The sequence below is a fragment of the Ranitomeya variabilis genome, chromosome 3, assembly GCF_051348905.1.
Source record: "Ranitomeya variabilis isolate aRanVar5 chromosome 3, aRanVar5.hap1, whole genome shotgun sequence".
NCBI lineage: Eukaryota > Metazoa > Chordata > Amphibia > Anura > Dendrobatidae > Ranitomeya > Ranitomeya variabilis.
In genome coordinates this window covers 742,585,611-742,608,811 of record NC_135234.1, presented here as the reverse complement: position 1 = coordinate 742,608,811, position 23,201 = coordinate 742,585,611, and the positions used below count along the sequence as shown (strand labels likewise).

At 43.8% G+C, this 23,201-nt stretch overlaps 1 protein-coding gene across 6 annotated transcripts in view; it reads right to left on the bottom strand.

Moving 5' to 3' along the window:
* The window catches only part of DYNC2H1 (dynein cytoplasmic 2 heavy chain 1), a 491,577-nt gene that overhangs the window by 71,323 nt on the left and 397,053 nt on the right, over window positions 1–23,201 (bottom strand). For all 6 annotated transcript variants that reach the window (XM_077298509.1, XM_077298507.1, XM_077298508.1 and 3 more), the window contains one exon: window positions 17,651–17,740. In XM_077298509.1, the coding sequence (XP_077154624.1) occupies window positions 17,651–17,740 (90 nt within the window). The remainder of the gene's footprint in view (window positions 1–17,650; window positions 17,741–23,201) is intronic.

Genomic DNA, 23,201 nt, shown 5'->3' with positions numbered 1-23,201 from the left:
CCAATCACAAGCCGTGACGTCACGGAAGGAAGTAAACGCGCGCATTTTAAGCAAAGAACGCTGCCGGTTCCCTCGGTGAGGTCCAGGCTGCGTCGGAGAGGTGAGTATAGCAATATTTTTTATTTTAATTCTTTCTTTTACACATTAATGTTGTTTAAAACCGATACCCGATACCACAAAAGTATCGGATCTCGGTATCAGAATTCCGATACCCGCAAGTATCGGCCGATACCCGATACTTGCGGTATCGGAATGCTCAACACTAGTGTTGAGCCATTTTTTTTTTTCTGCAGTCTGCTTGGTCTTTCCTTCCCTCTTTTTCTCTGGGTGGCTGAGGAGTCTGGTGCTAGCATGGATGTTCAGGGATTGGCTTCTCGTGTAGACCAGCTTGCTACTAGGGTACAGGGTATTTCGGATTATATTGTTCAGACTCCGGTTTTAGAGCCTAAGATTCCTACTCCTGATTTGTTTTTTGGGGACAGGTCCAAATTTTTGAGTTTTAAAAACAACTGTAAACTGTTTTTTGCTCTGAGACCTCGATCCTCTGGTGGTTCCATTCAGCAGGTTAAAATTGTCATCTCCCTGCTGCGTGGCGATCCTCAGGATTGGGCATTTTCCCTGGAATCTGGGAATCCGGCCTTGCTTAATATAGATGCCTTTTTTCAAGCTTTAGGATTATTATATGATGAACCAAATTCTGTGGATCAAGCTGAGAAAACCTTGTTGGCCCTGTCTCAGGGTCAAGAAGCGGCAGAATTGTATTTTCAGAAATTTAGAAAATGGTCTGTGTTGACTAAATGGAATGATGATGCTTTGGCGGCAATTTTCAGAAAGGGTCTTTCTGAATCCGTTAAAGATGTTATGGTGGGGTTTCCCACGCCTGTCGGTCTGAGTGATTCTATGTCTCTGGCCATTCAGATTGATCGGCGCTTGCGAGAGCGCAGAACTGTGCGCACAGTGGCGTTGTCCTCAGAGCATATGCCTGAGCCAATGCAGTGTGATAGGATTCTATCTATAACGGAACAACAAGGATTCAGACGTCAGAATAGGTTGTGTTTTTATTGTGGTGATGCTTCTCATGTCATTTCAGTCTGCCCTAAGCGTACAAAGAGGATCGCTAGGTCACTTACCATCAGTACTATACAACCTAAATTTCTGTTATCTGTGTCCTTGATCTGCTCATTGTCATCATTTTCTGTCATGGCGTTTGTGGATTCAGGCGCCGCCTTGAACTTAATGGACTTTGAGTTTGCCAGGCCTTGTGGTTTCCCCTTGCAGTCTTTGCAGAACCCTATTCCTTTGAGGGGCATTGATGCTACACCTTTAGCTAAGAATAAGCCCCAGTTTTGGACACAGGTGAACATGTGCATGGCACCAGCCCATCAGGAAGATTGTCGTTTTCTGGTGTTGCATAATTTGCATGATGCTATCGTGCTGGGTTTTCCATGGTTGCAGGTACATAATCCTGTGTTGGATTGGAAGTCTATGTCTGTGACTAGTTGGGGTTGCCAGGGGGTTCATAATGATGTTCCTTTGATGTCAATCTCCTCTTCTTCCTCTTCTGAAATTACAGAGTTTTTGTCTGATTTTCAGGATGTATTCGATGAGCCCAAGTCCACTTCCCTTCCACCGCATAGGGACTGTGATTGTGCGATTGACTTGATTCCTGGCTGTAAGTTTCCTAAGGGCTGACTTTTCAACCTGTCTGTGCCTGAACATACCGCCATGCGGAGTTATGTTAAGGAGTCTTTGGAGAAAGGGCATATTCGGCCATCTTCTTCACCGTTGGGAGCGGGACTTTTTTTTGTTGCTAAGAAGGATGGCTCCTTGAGACCCTGTATTGATTATCGCCTCTTGAATAAGATCACGGTCAAGTTTCAATACCCTTTACCTCTGCTTTCCGATTTGTTTGCTAGGATTAAGGGGGCTAGTTGGTTTAAGAAGATTGACCTTCGGGGGCATATAATCTTGTTCGTATTAAGCAGGGTGATGAATGGAAAACTGCGTTTAATATGCCCGAGGGCCATTTTGAATAGCTTGTGATGCCATTCGGGCTCCATCTGTTTTTCAGTCCTTCATGCATGATATCTTCCGGACTTATCTTGATAAATTCATGATTGTATATTTTTGATTTTTTCCGATGATTGGGAGTCTCATGTGGAACAGGTCAAGATGGTATTTCAGATCCTTCGTGATAATGCTTTGTTCGTGAAGGGGTCTAAGTGTCTCTTTGGAGTGCAGAAGGTTTCTTTTTTGGGCTTCATTTTTTCTCCCTCATGTATGGAGATGGATCCGGTTAAGGTTCAGGCCATTCATGATTGGATTCAACCCACGTCCGTGAAGAGCCTTCAGAAATTTTTGGGCTTTGCTAATTTTTATTGCCGTTTCATTGCTAACTTCTCCAGTGTGGTTAAACCCTTGACCGATTTGACGAAGAAAGGCGCTGATGTGACGAATTGGTCCTCTGCGGCTGTCTCTGCCTTTCAGGAGCTTAAACGCCGATTTACTTCTGCCCCGGTGTTGCGTCAACCGGATGTTTCTCTTCCGTTTCAGGTTGAGGTTGACGCTTCTGAGATTGGGGCAGGGGCCGTTTTGTCTCAGAGGGATCCTGTTGGATCCTTGATGAAACCGTGTGCCTTCTTTTCCCGTAAGTTTTCGCCTGCTGAACGCAATTATGATGTCGGCAATCGGGAGTTGTTGGCTATGAAGTGGGCGTTTGAGGAGTGGCGACATTGGCTTCAGGGAGCTAAGCACCGTATTGTGGTCTTGACCGATCATAAAAATCTGATTTACCTTGAGTCTGCCAGATGGCTGAATCCTAGACAGGCTCGATGGTCCTTGTTTTTTTCCCGTTTTGATTTTGTGGTCTCATATCTTCCGGGTTCTAAGAATATCAAGGCTGATGCCCTCTCTAGGAGTTTTTTGCCTGATTCTCCTGAGGTCCTTGAACCGGTCGGCATTCTGAAGAAGGGGGTGGACCTTTCTGCCATTTCTCCTGATTTACGACGGGTTCTTCAGGAATTTCAGGCTGACAAACCTGACCGCTGTCCAGTGGGGAAACTGTTTGTTCCTGATAGATGGACTAGTAGAGTGATTTCTGAGGTTCATTGTTCTGTGTTGGCTGGCCATCCTGGTATTTTTGGTACCAGAGATTTGGTTGGTAGGTCCTTTTGGTGGCCTTCCTTGTCACGTGATGTGCGTTCTTTTGTGCAGTCCTGTGGGACTTGTGCGTGGGCCAAGCCTTGTTGTTCCCGTGCTAGTGGGTTGCTTTTGCCTTTGCCGGTCCCTGAGAGGCTCTGGACGCATATTTCTATGGATTTTATTTCTGATCTTCCGGTTTCTCAGAGGATGTCGGTTATCTGGGTTGTTTGTGACCGGTTCTCTAAGGTGGTTCATTTGGTGCCTTTGCCTAAATTGCCTTTCTCTTCTGATTTGGTTCCGTTGTTTTTTCAGCATGTGGTTAGTTTGCATGGTATTCCGGAGAATATTGTGTCCGACAGAGGTTCCCAGTTTGTTTCTAGGTTTTGGCGGGCCTTTTGTGCTAGGCTGGGCATTGATTTGTCTTTTTCTTCCGCATTCCATCCTCAGACAAATGGCCAGACCGAGCAAACTAATCAGACTTTGGAAACTTATTTGAGATGCTTTGTGTCTGCTGATCAGGATGATTGGGTAGCTTTCTTGCCATTGGCCGAGTTTGCCCTTAATAATCGGGCTAGTTCGGCTACTTTGGTTTCGCCCTTCTTTTGGTTTTCATCCTCGTTTTTCTTCAGGGCAGGTTGAGCCTTCTGACTGTCCCGGTTTGGATTCTGTGGTGGACAGGTTGCAGCAGATTTGGGCTCATGTGGTGGACAATTTGGTGTTGCCTCAGGAGGAGGCTCAACCTTTTGCTAACCGTCGTCGGTGCGTTGGTTCCCGGCTTCGGGTTGGGGATCTGGTCTGGCTGTCTTCCCGTCATGTTCCTATGAAGGTTTCTTACTTTAAGTTTAAGCCTCGGTTTATTGGTCCTTATAGGATTCCTGAGATTATTAATCCGGTGTCTTTTCGTTTGGCCCTTCCGGCCTCGTTTGCTATCCATAATGTCTTCCATAGATCTTTATTGCGGAAATATGTGGTGCCCGTTGTTCCCTCTGTTGATCCTCCGGCCCCTGTGTTGGTTGATGGGGAGTTGGAGTATGTGGTTGAGAAGATTTTGGATTCTCGCTTTTCGAGGAGGAGGCTTCAGTATCTTGTCAAATGGAAGGGTTATGGCCAGGAGGATAATTCTTGGGTTTTTGCCTCTGATGTCCATGCTGCTGATTTGGTCCGTGCCTTTCATCTGGTGCGGCCTGATCGACCTGGGGGCTCTGGTGAGGGTTCGGTGCCCCCTCCTCAAGGGGGGGGGGTACTGTTGTGAATTCTGCTCTTGGGTTCCCTCCGGTGGTTGTTGGTGGTAATGCAGTTGTCCCTGGGATGCAATCCTGGGCAGGTGTTTCTGCTGATTGCAGCTCTGACTGGGCTATTTAGGTGTGCAGGATTCATTAGTCATTGCCAGTTGTCCATTGTTCTTGGAGGGTTTGCATCTCTGTCTGGTTCCTCCTGCCCTGCTGCCAAAATCAGCAAAGATAAGTGTTTTGTTTGTTTCTGCAGCACACATGCCGTGTGCTTTACAATTCAATGCTTTTCATCGTTTTTCTTAGTCCAGCTTTGACTGTGTTTGGATTTATTCAGTCTAGTTGGATTCTCTGGAGATGCAGATATACATTCCATGTCTTTAGTTAGATGGTGGAATTTTGTATTGTCTGCTGTGGATTTTTTAGGGTTTTAATACTGACCACTTAGTATTCTGTCCTATCCTTTTCTATTTAGCTAGAGTGGCCTCTTTTGCTAAATCCTGTTTTCTGCCTATGTGTGTTTTTCCTCTTATACTCACAGTCAATATTTGTGGGGGGCTGCCTATCCTTTGGGGGTCTGCTCTGAGGCAAGATAGAATTCCCATTTCTATCTATAGGGGTATTTAGTCATCCGGCTGTGTCGAGGTGTCTAGGATGTGTTAGGTACACCCCACGGCTACTTCTAGTTGCGGTGTCAGTTTAGGGATTGCGGTCAGTATAGGTTCCACCTACTCCAGAGAAAGTCCATGCGGCTCCAAGGTCACCAGATCACAACACTGTTCTTTGCGAACCTGACGACTATTTGCAACAAAACTTTTGAAGGTTCTGTGATTGCGTACTAATACCTTAGCAATTTCAAAAGTCAGGAAGAGTTTACAGGAGGCTCGTTATCATCAGAGTCAGGATTGCAATGACCGATAATACTTCTCTACACAGCTGGTAACACCGGATCCACTACAACACCCTGCTCCCCCGCTCTTTGCACACGCTCATTAAATGCTTCACTACAATAGACAGTGTAGGATCTAATGTACAGAGTCAATGATAGAGATCCGCGGCATCCGCCCGTGATGTGTATCAGGTTACTCGTACACCGGGCGCCGGACTATTCTGCAGGGCACAAGTGTCACCAGCATAATGGGACTTGTACTGGAGATGCCGCGCTCTGTGACTGCTTCCATGCAATTGCGGTAATAGCGCAGCATTAGCTCTCAGCACTGTGGACAGGCTTCCATTAGAGAAATGGTAATAGAAGTGCAGCACGCTGTCTCTGCTGACTATTACACTGAAAGGAAGGGTTTCATGGTAAAATGACTGAAAAACACATAAACAAAGGTCTGTATGTGGGAACACAGCGGACGCTGAGGTCTGCCCAAAATGCTTCATCTCAAGTGCCGGGATAAGGTGTTATCTGTTATGACCCCAATGGCAGAGGATCTCAGAGGTTACAACAAAGTCTGCAAACACAAAAATACCAGCTCATAGGGAAGTGGTAACTAGGCTGACCGTATACCTGATCCTAGCACAACAACTAGCAGTAGCCGGGGAACGTACCTACGTTGATTCTAGACGTCTCGCGCCAGCCGGAGAACTAACTAACCCTATAAGGGAAAATAAGACCTTTCTTGCCTCCAGAGAAAAGACCAAAGTTAAATACAAGCCCCCAACAAATAATAACGGTGAGGTAAGAAGAAAAGACAAACGTAAGAATGAACTAGGTTTTAGCAAAGAGAGGCCCACTGACTAATAGCAGAATATAGGAAGATGACTTATACGGTCAGCAAAAAACCCTATCAAAATATCCACGCTGAATATTCAAGAACCCCCGAACCGACTAACGGTGTGGGGGGAGAATATCAGCCCCCCTAGAGCTTCCAGCAATATCAGGAATCACATTTTGTACAAGCTGGACAAAAATTAGGACAATGCAAATAACCAAAAAATAAGGAAGCAGGACTTAGCTTATCTTGCAAAGAACCAGGACCAGCAGACAGGAGCAAACAGAAATGAACTGATTACAACGATGCCAGGCACCAGACTGAGAATCCAGGAAGTTTAAATAGCAACACCCCTGGCCTAACGAACCAGGTGGGTACCAAGCTGGGGAAAGACAATCCCAGTGCCATACCACTAGTGACCACAAGAGGGAGCCAAGAAGTATAGTTCACAACAGTTATCTGAGCATGCTTTGGTGCTGAACGAGTGTCTTCGGCAATATGTTCTATTCCCTGCGGCTGCAGGTCTCCTGGCTGTTCGACAGCGACAACACATGGAGGGATCTCCTAAACAACAGGCAATCCCCCATGCATTGTGGATGTCGAACAGCCGCGGGGATTGGAACATATTATTCGAGCGCGCCGAGGACACTCGGTTAGCACCAGAGCATGGCGGATAACACCTTATCTGAGCACGATCGCTCATCACTAATCAGCACATTTTTTGGGGGGTGGATCATGGTCATCTATGTATATATGGACTGTCATATATACTGTAGCCTATTTACCTTACTAGTCACTTTCTGCCTATGCACAGTATACTCAGAAATCTGTTATTCAGTGGTGTGGGCAGGGCTATACAGAGAACTGGTAGACCTGCAGCAGATAAAAAAGGGATTTTATTAAAACTACAGCAAGCAGCCCAGTACGTGACAGATCACTGGAATCAGGGTCTCCGTCCCTACATCATGCTGCTCTCATTTACGTTTTGAAACAAAGTTGATTTTCTTAATTACTTTCTGGCTGCGTTTGAACATTTCTAAAACTGTCGTTTCAACAAACTTTACAAGAATTGGAAAAAAAACCCAACAAGCGTATGTGAGGAACTTTGGCACAAACCGTATCTTCGAGAGATCTGCTTCTTTCCCTACTTATGAGGCACAGCGCAGTGTGATAAGACAATGTGCCGCGCGCGGAGTTATGCTGTGTACAGCTGCCACTGATCGCAGCCTTGGGGGCACACGATTGCAATCTGTTTGTGGAGGACGGTACAAAGGAGAAGACGAAATAAAGCAACTTTTATACATTACGCCTCTTTGATATTTCTGGCTGTGTTTTCTTCGCTTTGTTTTACGCTTTCTTTCATGTGTGCATCCGATCTGATTGTAGGGACATATATAGAAGGTCAGATCAGCAGAACATCTCCTCCGGTCTCACTGCCCCTATCTTCCAGGAGAATCTCTTCCTAATAAGTTTTGTTAATTGAATTGTTTGCGGAACAGCAGAAAAACCTTTTAAGTTTTGCAGGACGGTAAGAACCTCCAGCGCGGCTCTCCTGGGCCGCGAGCGTCACCCTTCCCTTTAAGGGGACTTCAGCGCTTTGTAACAATCGTGTTAATTAAAAGCTGCACTGTAGGACACTCGCGGGGCTATTCCCTTACAATGGCAGTGTATTTGTTTTCCAGCGCCGTGCTGTACTATGATAATCAGCTCATTTGTCTGGAGAACGTGCACTGAAGCTGTTGGGTTCTTTCTAACATTGTACAGGCTAAAACTCATTAAAAGTACAAGGAAATAAATCAGCTGAGAAATAGAAAGATGAATGGAAAAGGCCCCACGTGCCCAATAACACCGAGATCAGGATGTTATAGGGGCACTACATGGGAACTGGGTGTATGAAGACTCCCACCAGGACCCTTGGTGCTTACCATTTTTTTTTCCATCTTTGGTCAATATGAGCTCTAGTTTTTATTACTACCATTTGTACGACTTTCTGATCTCTTTTAATTCTATTTTTTTGGGGGGGAGACCAAAGTGATCATGAAACCTATTCTGCCATGTCGATTTTCCTTTTTCTTTACATTCTCCATATCAAATAAATATTACCGCATAGGCTGGGCTTCGTAGGTGTACAAACATGGCAGACATGTGGGCCTTCACTAGGCTGTTGCCGGCCATGACCACTCCATCAGTGCCCCATTTCCAATGCCTTAAATGCCATTCTTACAATTGACAGGGGCTAGACTTCGGGGGGCAGTCAGCAACAACTAAAGAGTTAAAATGCTGGGACAGGAGCCAGCTCTGATCAGGGCAGTTAGACTTGGGTGCCGGCTGTACAACGCCTCTGACACCTGTGCTATATGGAGCAGGGTCAGCTACTGAGCCTGGGTCATACATGCAGTGTGCACAGGGCTGAATGGGTTCCCAGATGTAGTGGGCAACAAACAGAAGGGCAATGGAGCGTGGCTGGCCACATATTTAACACCTCAAGTCATGACCGATAAATCTGTCATGGAGTGGGTCAGGGAGTTTGGAGCAGGCTTAGGAGCGGAGCCTACTTCACATGCGGTAGATGCCCTTTATATTACACAGCCAATAACAGCAGCGGCTGGAGTTGAGCACCGATCGCTGCTGTCAACCATTTAAGTTCTGCAGTCAACCATTTAAGTTCTGCTGTCAACCATATAAGTTCTGTTGTCAATTATTTAAGTTCTGCTGTCAACCATTTAAGTTCTGCTGTCAACCATATACGTTCTGCTGTCAACCATTTAAGTTCTGCTGTCAACCATATAAGTTCTGCTGTCAACCATTTAAGTTCTGCTGTTAACCATATAAGTTCTGCTGTCAACCATTTAAGTTCTGCTGTCAACCATATAAGTTCTGCTGTCAACCATATAAGTTCTGCTGTCAACCATTTAAGTTCTGCTGTCAACCATTTAAGTTCTGCTGTCAATTTGTGACAACTAGTGATGAGCGAACGCGCTCAGATAACGTCTTACCAAGCATGCTCGGGGGTTATCCAAATATATGGGCGTGCTCGTATATTATGTTTTGAGTGCCCGCTGCTGCATGATATGCAGCTCTTAAACACAACACGTGTGGGGATTGCCTGTTTGTTATGTAATCCCTACTTGTGTTGTGTTTGTCTAACAGCAGCAAATCATGCAACCGCAGGGACTCGAACATAATATATGAGCACATGCAAGATACTCGGGTAACCCTCGATCATGCTCGGATAAGTCGTTATCTGAGCACGTTTGCTCATCAGTACTGACAACAGCATTTAAATAAAGTGGTTGTCAATGCATGCACAGACTGCCTCCCCATGCTGCCACCTTGGTACCTTTGTGAAGCCCAGTCATAGGCTGAGCATTACAGCACGGCATAGAGACTGACTGAGCAGAGAGAAGGACTGTAGCAAAGGACTCTGCTCAGTCAGCCGCTAGAATTTTTTTTTCTCCAGTCACAGCCCTGCTCCGTGATTGAGAGCAGAGCAGGTATGTTTTTTTCACAATGCTGCTCCTCACCCTAAGACCGGGGTCACATTACAGAGGAATACAGACGTATAAGAGGGGCAAAAACAACGCATTACACTCGGACCAATGATTCTCTATGGGGCAGCTCCTATCTGCCGTATATTTCGCAGCCGTATTTTACGGGCTGAGAGATTCGCAGCATGCTGCGATTGTCAACGTATTCCTCCAAAAATCCGCCAATGCAAGTCTATGGGGGCGAGAAAAATACAGATTACACACGGACCACATGTGTGACTTGTGAGAAATACGCACCGGTGTTCCATAGAAAAGCCGGTAATTCAGCGCGGTGTACAGTAAAATCACACTGACAGGTTAGAATAGAATAGATAAAATTAATGTCTACACATAGTATAGATATATACAGTGTGTATATACACTCACCGGCCACTTTATTAGGTACACCATGCTAGTAACGGGTTGGACCCCTTTTGCCTTCAGAACTGCCTCAATTCTTCATGGCATAGATTCAACAAGGTGCTGGAAGCATTCCTCAGAGATTTTGGTCCATATTGACATGATGGCATCACACAGTTGCCGCAGATTTGTCGGCTGCACATCCCAAAGATGCTCCATACAAGGCAGGATGGATCCATGCTTTCATGTTGTTTACGCCAAATTCTGACCCTACAATCCGAATGTCGCAGCAGAAATCGAGACTCATCAGACCAAGCAACGTTTTTCCAATCTTCTACTGTCCAATTTCGATGAGCTTGTACAAATTGTAGCCTCAGTTTCCTGTTCTTAGCTGAAAGGAGTGGTACCCGGTGTGGTCTTCTGCTGCTGTAGCCCATCTGCCTCAAAGTTCGACGCACTGTGCGTTCAGAGATGCTCTTAGGCCTACCTTGGTTGTAACGGGTGGCGATTTGAGTCACTGTTGCCTTTCTATCAGCTCGAACCAGTCTGCCCATTCTCCTCTGACCTCTGGCATCAACAAGGCATTTCCGCCCACAGAACTGCCGCTCACTGGATTTTTTTTCTTTTTCGGACCATTCTCTGTAAACCCTAGAGATGGTTGTGCGTGAAAATCCCAGTAGATCAGCAGTTTCTGAAATACTCAGACCAGCCCTTCTGGCACCAACAACCATGCCACGTTCAAAGGCACTCAAATCACCTTTCTTCCCCATACTGATGCTCGGTTTGAACTGCAGGACATTGTCTTGACCATGTCTACATGCCTAAATGCACTGAGTTGCCGCCATGTGATTGGCTGATTAGAAATTAAGTGTTAACAAGAAGTTGGACAGGTGTACCTAATAAAGTGGCCAGTGAGTGTATATATATATATATATATATATATATATATATATATATATATATATATATATATATATATATATATGTCATTGACACACACACACACATATAAATATATATATATATATATTTAATACAGAGCTAGATAGCATAAAAGCCGGTATTTCAATTGTCGGCTTTTGCTATCTCCTTCGCAAACCCGACGGGATATGAGACATGGTTATATACAGTAAACGATTTCATATCCGTTATATTTTTACATATCCCTGACTAATAATGTTAGTAGTATGTATGTGCAAAATTTGGGAGCTCTAGGTGTTAAAATAAAGGGTTAAATCACGGAACAAATTGGCGTGGGCTCCCGCGCAATTTTCTCCGCCAGAATGGTAAAGCCAGTGACTGAGGGCAGATATTAATAGCCAGGAGAGGGTCCATGGTTATTGCCCCCCCCCCCCCCGGCTAAAAACATCTGCCCCCAGCCACCCCAGAAAAGGCACATCTGGAAGATGCGCCTATTCAGGCACTTGGCTACTCTCTTCCCACTCCTGAGTAGCCCTGGGATATGGGGTAATGAAGGGTTAATGTCACCTTGCTATTGTAAGGTGACATTAAGCCTGGTTAATAATGGAGAGGCGTCAATTATGTCACCTATCCATTATTAATCCAATAGTAGGAAAGGGTTAAAAATACACACACACATTTAAGGTACCGTCACACTCAGCGACGCTGCAGCGATATAGACAACGATCCGATCGCTGCAGCGTCGCTGTTTAGGTCGCTGTAGAGATGTCAAACACAGCAGCTCCAGAACGATGCAGGAGCGATCCTGGGATGTAACGGCGACTCACTTATCGTTCTCACAGGTCGTTAGCTCCATGTAAAACATCGCTGGCATCGTTGCTTTTGCTGTAAAACATGACGATACACGCCGACCTGATGACCAAATAAAGTTCTGGACTTCTAGCTCCGACCAGCGATATCACAGCGGATCCAGATTGCTGCTGCGTGTCAAACACAACGAGATCGCTATCCAGGACGCTGCAACGTCACAGATCGTTGTCGTTCTCGTTGTAAAGTTGCTCAGTGTGAAGGTACCTTAAGAATAAAGTATTTTAATAAAATAAATAAACACATGGGGTTTTATTATCTTTATTGTACGCTCAATCCAACTGACGACCCTCGCTCTCCTGTAAAAAAAGGAAAATAAAAAAGCAACAATATTCCATACCTGTCCGCCGTACATTCATGTCCGACGCTGTAAATCCATCTGAAGCGGTTAAATTCATTTGCAACCAGGAGCAGTGCTGATGCGACCGCTCCTGACTGTAAATGACTGGGGAATGAATGGAATGAAGGCAACGGAGCTTCGGGGACTTGCGGTGCTGTCACCGAAGCTGCGCCACCTGGTGGCATAAACTTATATGAACTGTAGCATGGGAATTTTTCGGCATATTTTCTCATGCTACAGTTCATATAAGTTTATTCTACCAGGTGGCGCAGCTTCGGTGATGGTACCGCAAGTTCCCGAAGCTCCGCCCCCTGCATTTCATTCATTCCCCGGTGTTTTACAGCCGGGAGCGGCAGCATCAGCACCACTCCTGGTTGTAAATGAATTTAACCCCTTGCGATTGATTACTGCATGGGACATGACTGTACGGTGGACAGGTATGGGATATTGTTTTGTTTTTTCCTGAATTTTTTTTAAGGAGAATGAGAGGCTTCAGGTGGATTGAGCATACAATAAAGATAATAAAACTGTGTGTGTCTTTCTTTCACTAAAATACTTTATTCTTAATGTGTGTTTGTGTGTGTTTTAACCCTTTCCTACTATTGGATTAATAATGGATAGATGTCTTAGTGACTCCTCTCCATTATTAATCTGGCTTAATGTCACCTTACAATAGCAAGGTGACATTAACCCCTTATTACCCCATATCCCACCGCTACTCGGGAGTGGGAAGAGAAAGGCTAAGTGCCGGAATAGGCGCATCTTCCAGATGTGCCTTTTCTGAGGTGGCTGGGGGCAGATTTTTTTAGCCAGGGGGGGCCAATAACCATGGTCCTTTTCTAGGCTATTAATATCTGCCCTCAGTCACTGGCTTTACCACTCTGGCGGAGAAAATTGCGCGGGAGCCCACGCCAGTTTTTTCTCTGGTTTAATCCTTTATTTTAACACCTAGAGCTCCCACATTTTGCACACACACACTACTAACATTATTAGTGAGGGATATATAAAAATATAACAGATATGAAACGGTTTACTGTATGTAACCATGTCTTATATCCTGTAGGGTTCGGTAAGGACTTCGGAAAAGCCTTAGCCATATTTTCCCTCACGTAATCTCCGATCCTCCCAAGACCTCCTATTCTCCTCCACAATTATTCGTTCCTCACACAACCGCCTCCAAGATTTCTCCTGAATATCCCCCATCCTCATGAATTCCACGCCTCAACACGTCCGATTATCCACCACTCTCGGACTCTTCAGATGGCACCCGAAAACCCATCTCTTCAAGAAAGCCTACAGCTTGCAATAACCCTTCTGCCGCCTCACCACCACCCGAGCTGCCGCCTCACCACCACCTGAGCTGCCGCACCCCCGATCTTCTGTCTCTTCCCCATTATCCCATAGAATGTAAGTCCGCAAGGCCAGGTCCCCTTTCTCATGTACAGCACCCTGGAATTAATGGTACTATATAAATAAATAATAATAATAATAATAAAAAAGCCAACAATTGAATTATTGAATTACCGACTTTTCTGCTATCTAGCGCTGTATGAAATAAATATGTGTATATATATATATATATATATATATATATATATATATATATATATATATATATATATGTGTGTTATGTGTGTCTCACAGACTGTATATATTTTTTCAAGAAAATTTGAGCCCATGGATCCATTATATGTACATTTTGCAGGTCGGCGAGAAAATCTCGCTGTAAGGATGCCATACAGAGGTTCACATGAGCAAAATATGCAGCCACACCTTGCCTACACATGACATAGGGATCACTGTTCAGGGAACATTTCTGCGTATTTGGTCGGTAAAAAATGGACCGTATTTTTATACGTTGTGTGTGACTCCAGCCTAACAGATGAGACTGATGTCTCGAGCAGTGTTTCTTCAGGCTTCAACCCATCCTGACACTTGACCCAGAATGGGTTGCTGCTTGAAATATGTGATGACGACCATATTCATCAGCGGAGAGAGTAAAGTGGCCACCGATTGGCAGCAGGGATTCCTGGGAGAGACAGTACTAACACAGCTGGAACATCAAAGAAAAGAAAAATTGGAACAAAAAGAAAAATTGAAATGCCAAAATTACGTTTTTTAGCAGCTGCAACATTGCAATCAGAGGCGATCAAAACATTGTATGTACCTCAAAATAGTATCAGTAAAAAGTCAGCTCAGAGCACAAAAACTAAGCCATCACCCTGCCCCAGGTCACAAAAATGTAAAGAGTTACGGGTCTAGGAAAGTGGTGACAAAAGTAAAGTTTTTTTTTTTTTTTTTTTTAACAAATGTCTGGATTTTTCATTTACACCACTTAAATAAAAAACCTATACATGTTTGGTATCTACGTACTTGTATTGACCCGGAGAATCATATTGCCAGGGCCATTTTTACCTTATAGTGAACATTGTGAATAAAAAACTAAAAAAAACAATTGTGGAATTGAACGTACTTTTTGGGGGAATTTCAACACACTTTCACGTGATAAAATTAATGGTGTCATTCAAAAGTATCGTCTGGCAAAAAAAACCAAGGGTATGGGAAAAAACAAATAAAGTTATGGCTCTAGGAAGAAGGGAAGGAGAAAACAAAATGTAGCCGCTTCACGGAGGGGTTAAGGATGTATGAGACCCTCCAGACTGAGACAAGAGCATAAGCAGCCCATAAAAATACATGGGGGTATTAAACTTTCAGTATTTTTATGGGCTGTTGGTGTTAAGTGAGTTCTTTAATTCTTACAGTTATTGTACGGCCTGGAATCACCTCTCACAATGGGGGGAAATAGAAAAGTTACACTGGAAAGAAAACCTTTCAAGAAACACACAAGTAACCCTTCCTTCCGTCATGGTACTAATGCACACGGCGCCCCCACGCTCGCAGCTTATGTCTCCTACAAAATGACTACTCACGTAATGGATTATTGTATCACACAAAACAATTAACCATCTGGTCAGATAAGTGTGCTCTCTCCCCACCGCCTGCCACTGAGGGACGAGGAGCATTCTCATAATGGCAGAACAACGAGCAATTTTCTGCAAAAAGCTCAAATGCAAGAAAGATGAGGCTGTTTTGAGAGCAGAGCACTTTCCCATGGCACGAGACTATATGCTGCATATTCACTTCTCATTGTCCCTCAGAGAGGACAATAAACCTAATAACCACTCACTCGTTGGGATCGGATGTGGCCGCACTTACCTTTTCTTCATTAGGGATCTACGGATCTAGCCTATGGATGGCCACACACAACCACATATAGCATAGACATCTCCCAACAGAATGACAGGGTCTTTGTTAAAAGAAAAAACTGTACAAAAGGATAAAAATGAACTTGATCATCATGCAAAGGGATTCTCCGCTCAATAGTTACATTTCCCTGTGAGCTGCCAAATAAAGACGGCGTCGTCACCTCTGCATTCTGCTCAGATGGTCTCTGCTGTGCTACAAGGGTGACATCACTAACCACTTCGACCACTGCAGCCACTGATTGGTTGCTGGGTTAAGCCTCCTGATCTGGTAGCCAATCAGTAGCCACAGCAGTCGGTGACATCACTGCTCCTGATTAGGCAGAGACCAACTATGCGGCATTCAGGGGTGAGTATGCTGGTGTTTTTATTGTTTTAATCCCAAGGCTGCCCACAGGCAAATTTAACTGTTGAGCAGAGAACCCAAGTACTCACTCCGTATTTTGAATGTGTGTAAGTTTCTTAAAAACCCTTTAAAAATGAACAAAACAGTGTGGTAGTAAATTCATACCAGTGCATATATTGTTAAAGTGAAGCCCAGAGTCAAATTAATAATTGTACCATGCCTCTTATCCACAAAACCTTAAAGGGAATGTCACCGATTAACTCTATTTTTCTCTTGCCTGCCAGCAGTGATCACTAGAGGTGGTAAAACAGGATCCAGCAAACTGGTAAACTTCCCCAATGGGTGACTACAGGCAAAATGTCCATGTACCCCACGTTGATTAGAGATTATTACAGGTTATACAAAATAATTTCAGACTAAATATATATAGGATATAAAATGAAACCACTGAGATGCAATTGAAGATGAGACTTTCTGGTTTAATTACTGGGGGTGAACAAAAATATCCTGTGGAAGGACTAGGAATTGCAACCATTTTTCTACAAAGCCGCCTCATTTGATGATGTGTTATGCTTTGGATCATGAGCCATTCCACGCCTTCTACATACTTTCTTCTTCACATCATTCTGGCACAGGTTGATCTTAGTTTCATCTGTCCAAAGAATGCTTTTCCAGAACTGGGCTGGCTTCTTTCGATTTTTTTTTTGGCAAAGTCTAATCTGGCCTTTCTATTTTAAAGGCTGAATTATGATTTGCACCTTGTATTTGCAACCCTCTGTATTTGCTTTCATGAAGTCTTCTACTTATGCTAGACTTAGATACTGAATCACCTTCTTCCTGTAGAGTGTTCTTCATTTGGGTGGATGTTGTGAAGGGGTTTTTCTTCACTATAGAAAAAATTCTACCTAATGATTATCTTGCATGTTGTGGGTTCACAGCAACAGATTCCAAATGCAAATACCACCCCTCTAATCAGCCCCAGACCATTTACCTGGTTAACTGATGATGGATTAATGAGTGAATAGCCCATGAATGCCCATTAAAGAGTTTTTGAGATAATTGTCCAATTACTTTTGGTCCCTCTAAAAGGAGGAAGTTACATATTAAAGAGCTGTAATTCCTAAACCCTTACTACAATTAGGATTTTAAATTAAAGCTGAGAGGTTGCATCATATTGATCATATAACTGTATCATGAATGTTTTGGTATAGAGATAAAATGCCAAGATTTGCGTCACTGTCCAAAACATTCTGGCCCTACTGTATTTTGAGGCCTAGAAGATGCTTCCGACCATAAGACGCACCACAAATTTTGGGGAGGAAAATAGGAAAAGAAAAATTGTTAATAAAATGATGGTTTGTTTTATAGTCCAAATTTATGGTAGCGGGGGGTAGGGGAGCAGTGGAGAAGGGTCACAGAAGGTAGGGTCACTGCTGCAGGAGGCCAGCAGCAGAAGTGAGGAGATGTTACGGGCCCTGGGTGGGAGGAGGCGGTGTTCCAGCAGTGTGGGCTGGAAGAAGGGGTGTCAACTGAGTCGAGATCCCAATCTGCGAATGCGCCATGTCCAGCGGCCATTTTCTGGGGAAATCAATGTGCAGAGCAGGGACTCCGCCCCTGCCTCACCACCGACATCCCTCCTTCCAGCCCATGACCTGCAATATCGCCCACTTCTTTTGCCGCCGGCTTCCTGCAGCAGAGACCCCTTTGACTCCGTTCCACCACCGCTACCCGGTAAGCTAAATTCAGATTACAAAACGCACCCCCATTGTCCTCCCAAGTTTGGGAGAAAAAAAGTATGTCTTATAATCCAAAAACTACAGTAACTGCATACTGTGCTCAATGAGACTGGGTTCCCTTTAAACTGAAGGAGTCCAGTGCATTTTCATGAAACATGCTAATTACATGGAGTATAATGTATAGCTTCATGTCCTCTATTACCTGTATGGCCACCGCCCTGGATACGAGTCCTCGGAGGTACTGGAGAGGGTCTTCTGGGCCTTCCCATTTGCTTTGCCAGGCAAGAGGACACTGTAAAAATTAATGCGAAGACATCAGTAGACCCTTAAAAGGCAATGGCATAATTTGAGGGTAGAATATTAGTTTGATGGTCTCTACCATGAAATCTACATAAAGGTCAATAATTCAGGGTCTGTTCAAAGGAAAGACCCTGGTACAGAAGACTGTGCAGCCTTCTGTACAGATGAGCTGGCCATACACTGTATACAGCTATTCCTCTTGAACCCTCATATACATGCACACTCGGTTAGTAAGCCGCAACCAGTCACCTCTGATGGCAACATATCTCTCCTGAAAACAGAAGGATTGGACATGTTAAAAGTCATCAGGCAGACATTATAGATGGTTGGATGAACCTTCTGAAATCATGGAAATCTAGTATGACATGTGACCTGAGTCTGCCACAGCTACTTACCAAAGTTCTCTGTGTGGCTTATCCAGGGTTCCTGGGTGGGAGACATTGCTCCCATCATGTCAGCACTCATTAATAGGGAATATATGCCCTAATGGTACAACCCTTATAATAGCTTATAGACCCAAACGGAGGACGAGACTGCATCACTGAGGGAATCTGATGGCACCATGATGGCTTCTGGTTGCGAATAGGGTTTGTTAAGGACGGGTGCTTTTTCTGTCTGTGATCATTTGTATTTTTGTCCTTGTCTGTGAATGGCTTTTAATTTTAGTGTAGGGACTCGCAAGACAACGAGGACCCTTGACACGGGTTGAGAGCATCCGTATTTTGGCCAAAATATCAATTGATGCCTCTTGCACTTGTTTTTCCATCTTTGCAAGGTTCAGCCCAGACCCTGTAGGTTTAGTGGGGGAAATTGGGGTGTCTATAGCGCTGGGTAACCCAGCTGGATTAATAGTATGGGTGTGATGGGAAAGCTGTAAGCCAGACACTGTGCACTACATGTATCTGTGTGACTGGCGCCTTATCCACCATTGATGGTCGTCGTGTGAGTGGTCGGTCATTAGTATTTTGCACCTGTGCTGCCCCCGCCTTTATCATGGGGGTCTGCTGCATCCTGCAGTGCATTACTGTTGTGACCTGATGCTGGTAAATATGGCTGCCTTCTTTCTGGGATATTTATGTGCAACGTGTTCCAAATTATTATGCAAATTTCATTTAAGTGTCATACAGATGTAATTTTTTGTTTGTCACTCATGGATGGTCTTGTGTCTCGGGGGTCTATGGATTATTGAAATCGATCTCAAACACCTGTGAGAATTGGTTTGCCAGATGAGCACAATTAAATGAAAACTACTTAAGAAGGATACACATACGTGTTTGTGCAGATAAATCAAATGGGAAAACTGGAGAGACAAAAAGCGCAAATATTGTCTTATCTGATAACTTATTACATAGGTACGCTTTCCTGATAGAGTTGTGACAGTCAAAACTCCTATAGATGCATGTAAACTCTGCAGCAGAATCACCAAGGATATATGTTGCAATAAAAGAAAAATATGGTGGTTCAGAGTCGGCACTGCCCAAAGTTCAAAGATATTCAATGCTCAAAGATGTTCAAAGTTTTTTTCAGCAGATGCTGTCTTAATCCAATGAAATTCTATGGCATAAACCTTCCTCATTATGGCTTTATCTGTACGAAAGGAGGAATATAGTGGCACACGAAGGTGAAGCATGAATATGGTTTGTTCCAAACACTTCAAGGTTTTCAAACCACTTCATCAGGACCAAACCACAATGACCACTGTGGTTTTGTCCTGATGAAGAGGTTTGAAAACCTTGAAACACATTGACAAAATAAACTGCATTCATGCTTCACCTTCATGTGCCACCATATTCCTCATTTTTGGGCAGATAAAGGCATAAAGAGGAAGGTTTCTGCCAGACAAATTCATCGAATTAAGAGAGAAGCTGCTAAAATACCCACTACAAAGCAGCAAACAGGTATTTGAAGCTGCAGGTGCTCCTGTTTCTACATAGAGCTTAGAAGGATTAGGTTAGTCAGTTTTTAGTCATGTGATGTCATAGACCTAATGGAAAAGAGATAAATAAACTGGATAGAAAGGCAAAATGAGCATTTGTAAGTACACAGTGTTGTATAATAAGATGACTGCGATATATGAAGAGGATAAAAACTGATGGGAGGAGAAGGGCTCCTTTAAATGATTTTCATGAATGAACAGAACTTGCCTCCTCTCTTCCCATCATCTCGCCAATAGCAAAACATCCTGAAAATCATTTTGCACTTGGCACAACTGTGTGAGATTGAAGGGCTCGCGAACATTACGATATATTGGTCTAATAAAAGTCATTGTGATATTTACTGCCTTATTCTTGCTCTTTTACTAGGCTGGCAACAGAAGACGGCATATTATATCATCCCAGCTCAGGAGCCTCTCGTTCGCAAACATTTATATTTATTACAAAAAGAAGCAAATGTATATAGAAAAATAAGATCTGTACGGCTCTTGTACGCCAGTAATAGGGCTATGAACTAGGTTTTGCATTTAGATAAGATGCAGAAAGAGTGGCAATAAGATATGATAAATGCGTGAACAGCGCAATACATTATACAGAAACCTCTCCAGATAGTAATAACTGAATGTAGAAACTCCACTCAAAATGAAGGCATCCCATGATACATTAAAGGGTTGTTCTCAATGCCTAAGGTTGGACGACCCCTTTAAGAGATTATTTGTATTTGTTTCATAACTGTTCTTTTCCTTGTGATTTGATATCAGGCACTACAGTTCAGATCCTCCACACTGGGCCCTTTGCATAACGAGAGTCTCAGTCAGGCTTTGGTGGCACACTTTCTCTACTTAACCCCTTCCCGACCTGCGCCATACTATTACTGCGCATGTCGGATCCCCTGCTTTGATGTGGGCTCTGGCAGTGAGCCCACATCAAAGTCGCGACATGTCAGCTGTTTTGTACAGCTGACATGTGCCCGCAATAGCGGCAGGTGAAATCGCAATTCACCCGCCGCTATTAACCTGTTAAATGCCGCTGTCAAACGCTGACAGCGGCATTTAACCGGCGCTTCCGGCCGCGCGGCCGGAAATGAGCGCATCGCCGACCCCCGTCACATGATCGGGGGTCAGCGATGCATCAGGATGGTAACCATAGAGGTCCTTGAGACTTCTATGGTTACTGATCGCGGCTAGCTGTGAGTGCCCCCCTGTGGTCGGTGCTCATAGCAAGCCTGTTATTTAGCTACATAGCAGCGATCTGATGATCGCTCCTATGTAGCAGAGGCGATCGAGTGGTGCCAGCTTCTAGTCTCCCATGGAGGCTATTGAAGCATGGCACAAGTTAAAAAAATGTTTTTAAAAATATGAAAAAAATAATAAAAAAAAAACAAAGTTTAAATCACCCCCCTTTCGCCCCATCCAAAATAAAACAATAAAATAAATTTAAACCTACACATATTTGGTATCGCCGAGTTCAGAATCGCCCGATTTATCAATAAAAAAAAGCATTAACCTGATCGCTAAACGGCGTAGCGAGAAAAAAATTTGAAACGCCAGAATTACGTTTTTTTGGTCGCCGCGACATTGCATTAAAATGCAATAACGGGCGATCAAAAGAACGTATCTGCACAAAAGTGGTATCATTAAAAACGTCAGCTCGGCACGCAAAAAATAAGCCCTCAACCGACCCCAGATCACAAAAAATGGAGACGCTACGGGTATTGGAATATGGTACTTTTTTTTTTATTTTTTTTTAGCAAAGTTTAGAATTTTTTTTCACCACTTAGATAAAAAATAACCTAGACATGTTAGGTGTCTTTGAACTCGTAATGACCTGGAGAATCATAATGGCAGGTCAGTTTTAGCATTTAGTGAAGCTAGCAAAAAATCCAATCAAAAAACAAGTGTGGGATTGCACTTTTTTTGCAATTTCACCGCACTTGGAATTTTTTTCCCGCTTTCTAGTACACGACATGGTAAAACCAATTATGTCGTTCAAAAGTAAAACTCGTCCCGCAAAAAATAAGCCCTCACATGACCATATTGATGGAAAAAAAAAAAAGTTATGGCTCTGGGAAGGGGGGGAGCAAAAAACAAAAACAAAAAAGGGCCGCGGCGGGAAGGGGTTAAAGGCTATAAATCACTTTTTATGTGAAAATACTTACACATAAAGTTTCAGACAGTAATCTTTCTATCACGCATTTTCAGACCTCGTGGATTGCAGCTTGCAAACTGACCCTAGTTTTTAACTTTTCTCATGCACATGTGTCAATCCCAGCAACATGCTGGATGTAAGGTCTGTGCATTCGGGGGCTAGAGACCACTGCCTGCACTAGTTCTTCTGTATCGCCACAACTTCATCACTCTGCTGATTTCTACTTCTACAGAGTCACACTATCCAGGATATCTTCTCTGTTGCTCTGACAGAGACAGTCTGAAGAGTGTGTGATTTCTGCTCCCCCTGCATTGTCTGCCTTCTGTTCTACACTCTCTCCGATGCACAGACTATGTGGGTCACCACCTCCCCCGAGACTGCTATGCTTTCCTCTCTATCTGCAGCCTGTGTGATCTGCCCTCCCTGAAGACTTGGATGCTTTCCTCCTTCCACACTCTGATTCATATTGCACAATCTCTTCACAATCCTTTCTTCCGCAAAAAAGGAATGAGGAACGCAGAAAGAGATGACACATTCAGGAGCAAAGATCAATTAGAACTATGTCAAAAGCATTAGCATAGCCAGCTACACAAAAGACTATCACAGAGTCTACAGCAGCAAAATTGTAGGGAATTTTTAAGAAATACTAATTAGATAATTGCTTAATTTTACATGTAGGAAGAACATAACCATCAGTCCCTACTGACGTAGAGGTGTCCATAACCCAGGGCAATCTGTGCTACTCATACAGGCGCACAGAGCTTTAGGTATATCGCTCTATTATTCCTATGCTCTTTCCACTGACGCGGTACAACCTTGTCACGGTGCCCATTAACAGGCTGGAAGAAAAACAATCAAGTGTCAGAATATATATGCACACTGTGCAAGATTAAGCTGAATGCACTGTGGATCCACGAAAGGCGACACAGAGGGAGAGAAAGTAATTGAAAAAGAGAAGAAAGAGGGAGATAGAGGAATAGACAGAGGAGGAAAAGAGAGATAAGAGGGGAGAGTGTACATAAAAGAGAGGGAAAAAGGGGAGGGCGAGAATTTTGGATGGTCAGATGATGGAAAGCTAGTGAGAAGAAAGATGGCATGAAAAAAAAGATGTTGGTAGAGGGAGCAATGGGACAAAAAGAGGATGGGAAGTGTTTCAGGGGTTACAAGTAACGAGCTGGAGTGACAAAGGTTAGCGCTCATAGTTTATTTTATTTTACTTTGAAATCTATGGCTTTACATAGCAGGACATAAAACATGTCTGGTCCTTAGAAGGTCTTGTAGATACAACCTTAGATGAACAACAACACATGAGAAATTATACCGTGTCATTGTATTCAAACAAAACAAGGCAAAATGCAAAAACAAGGTGTG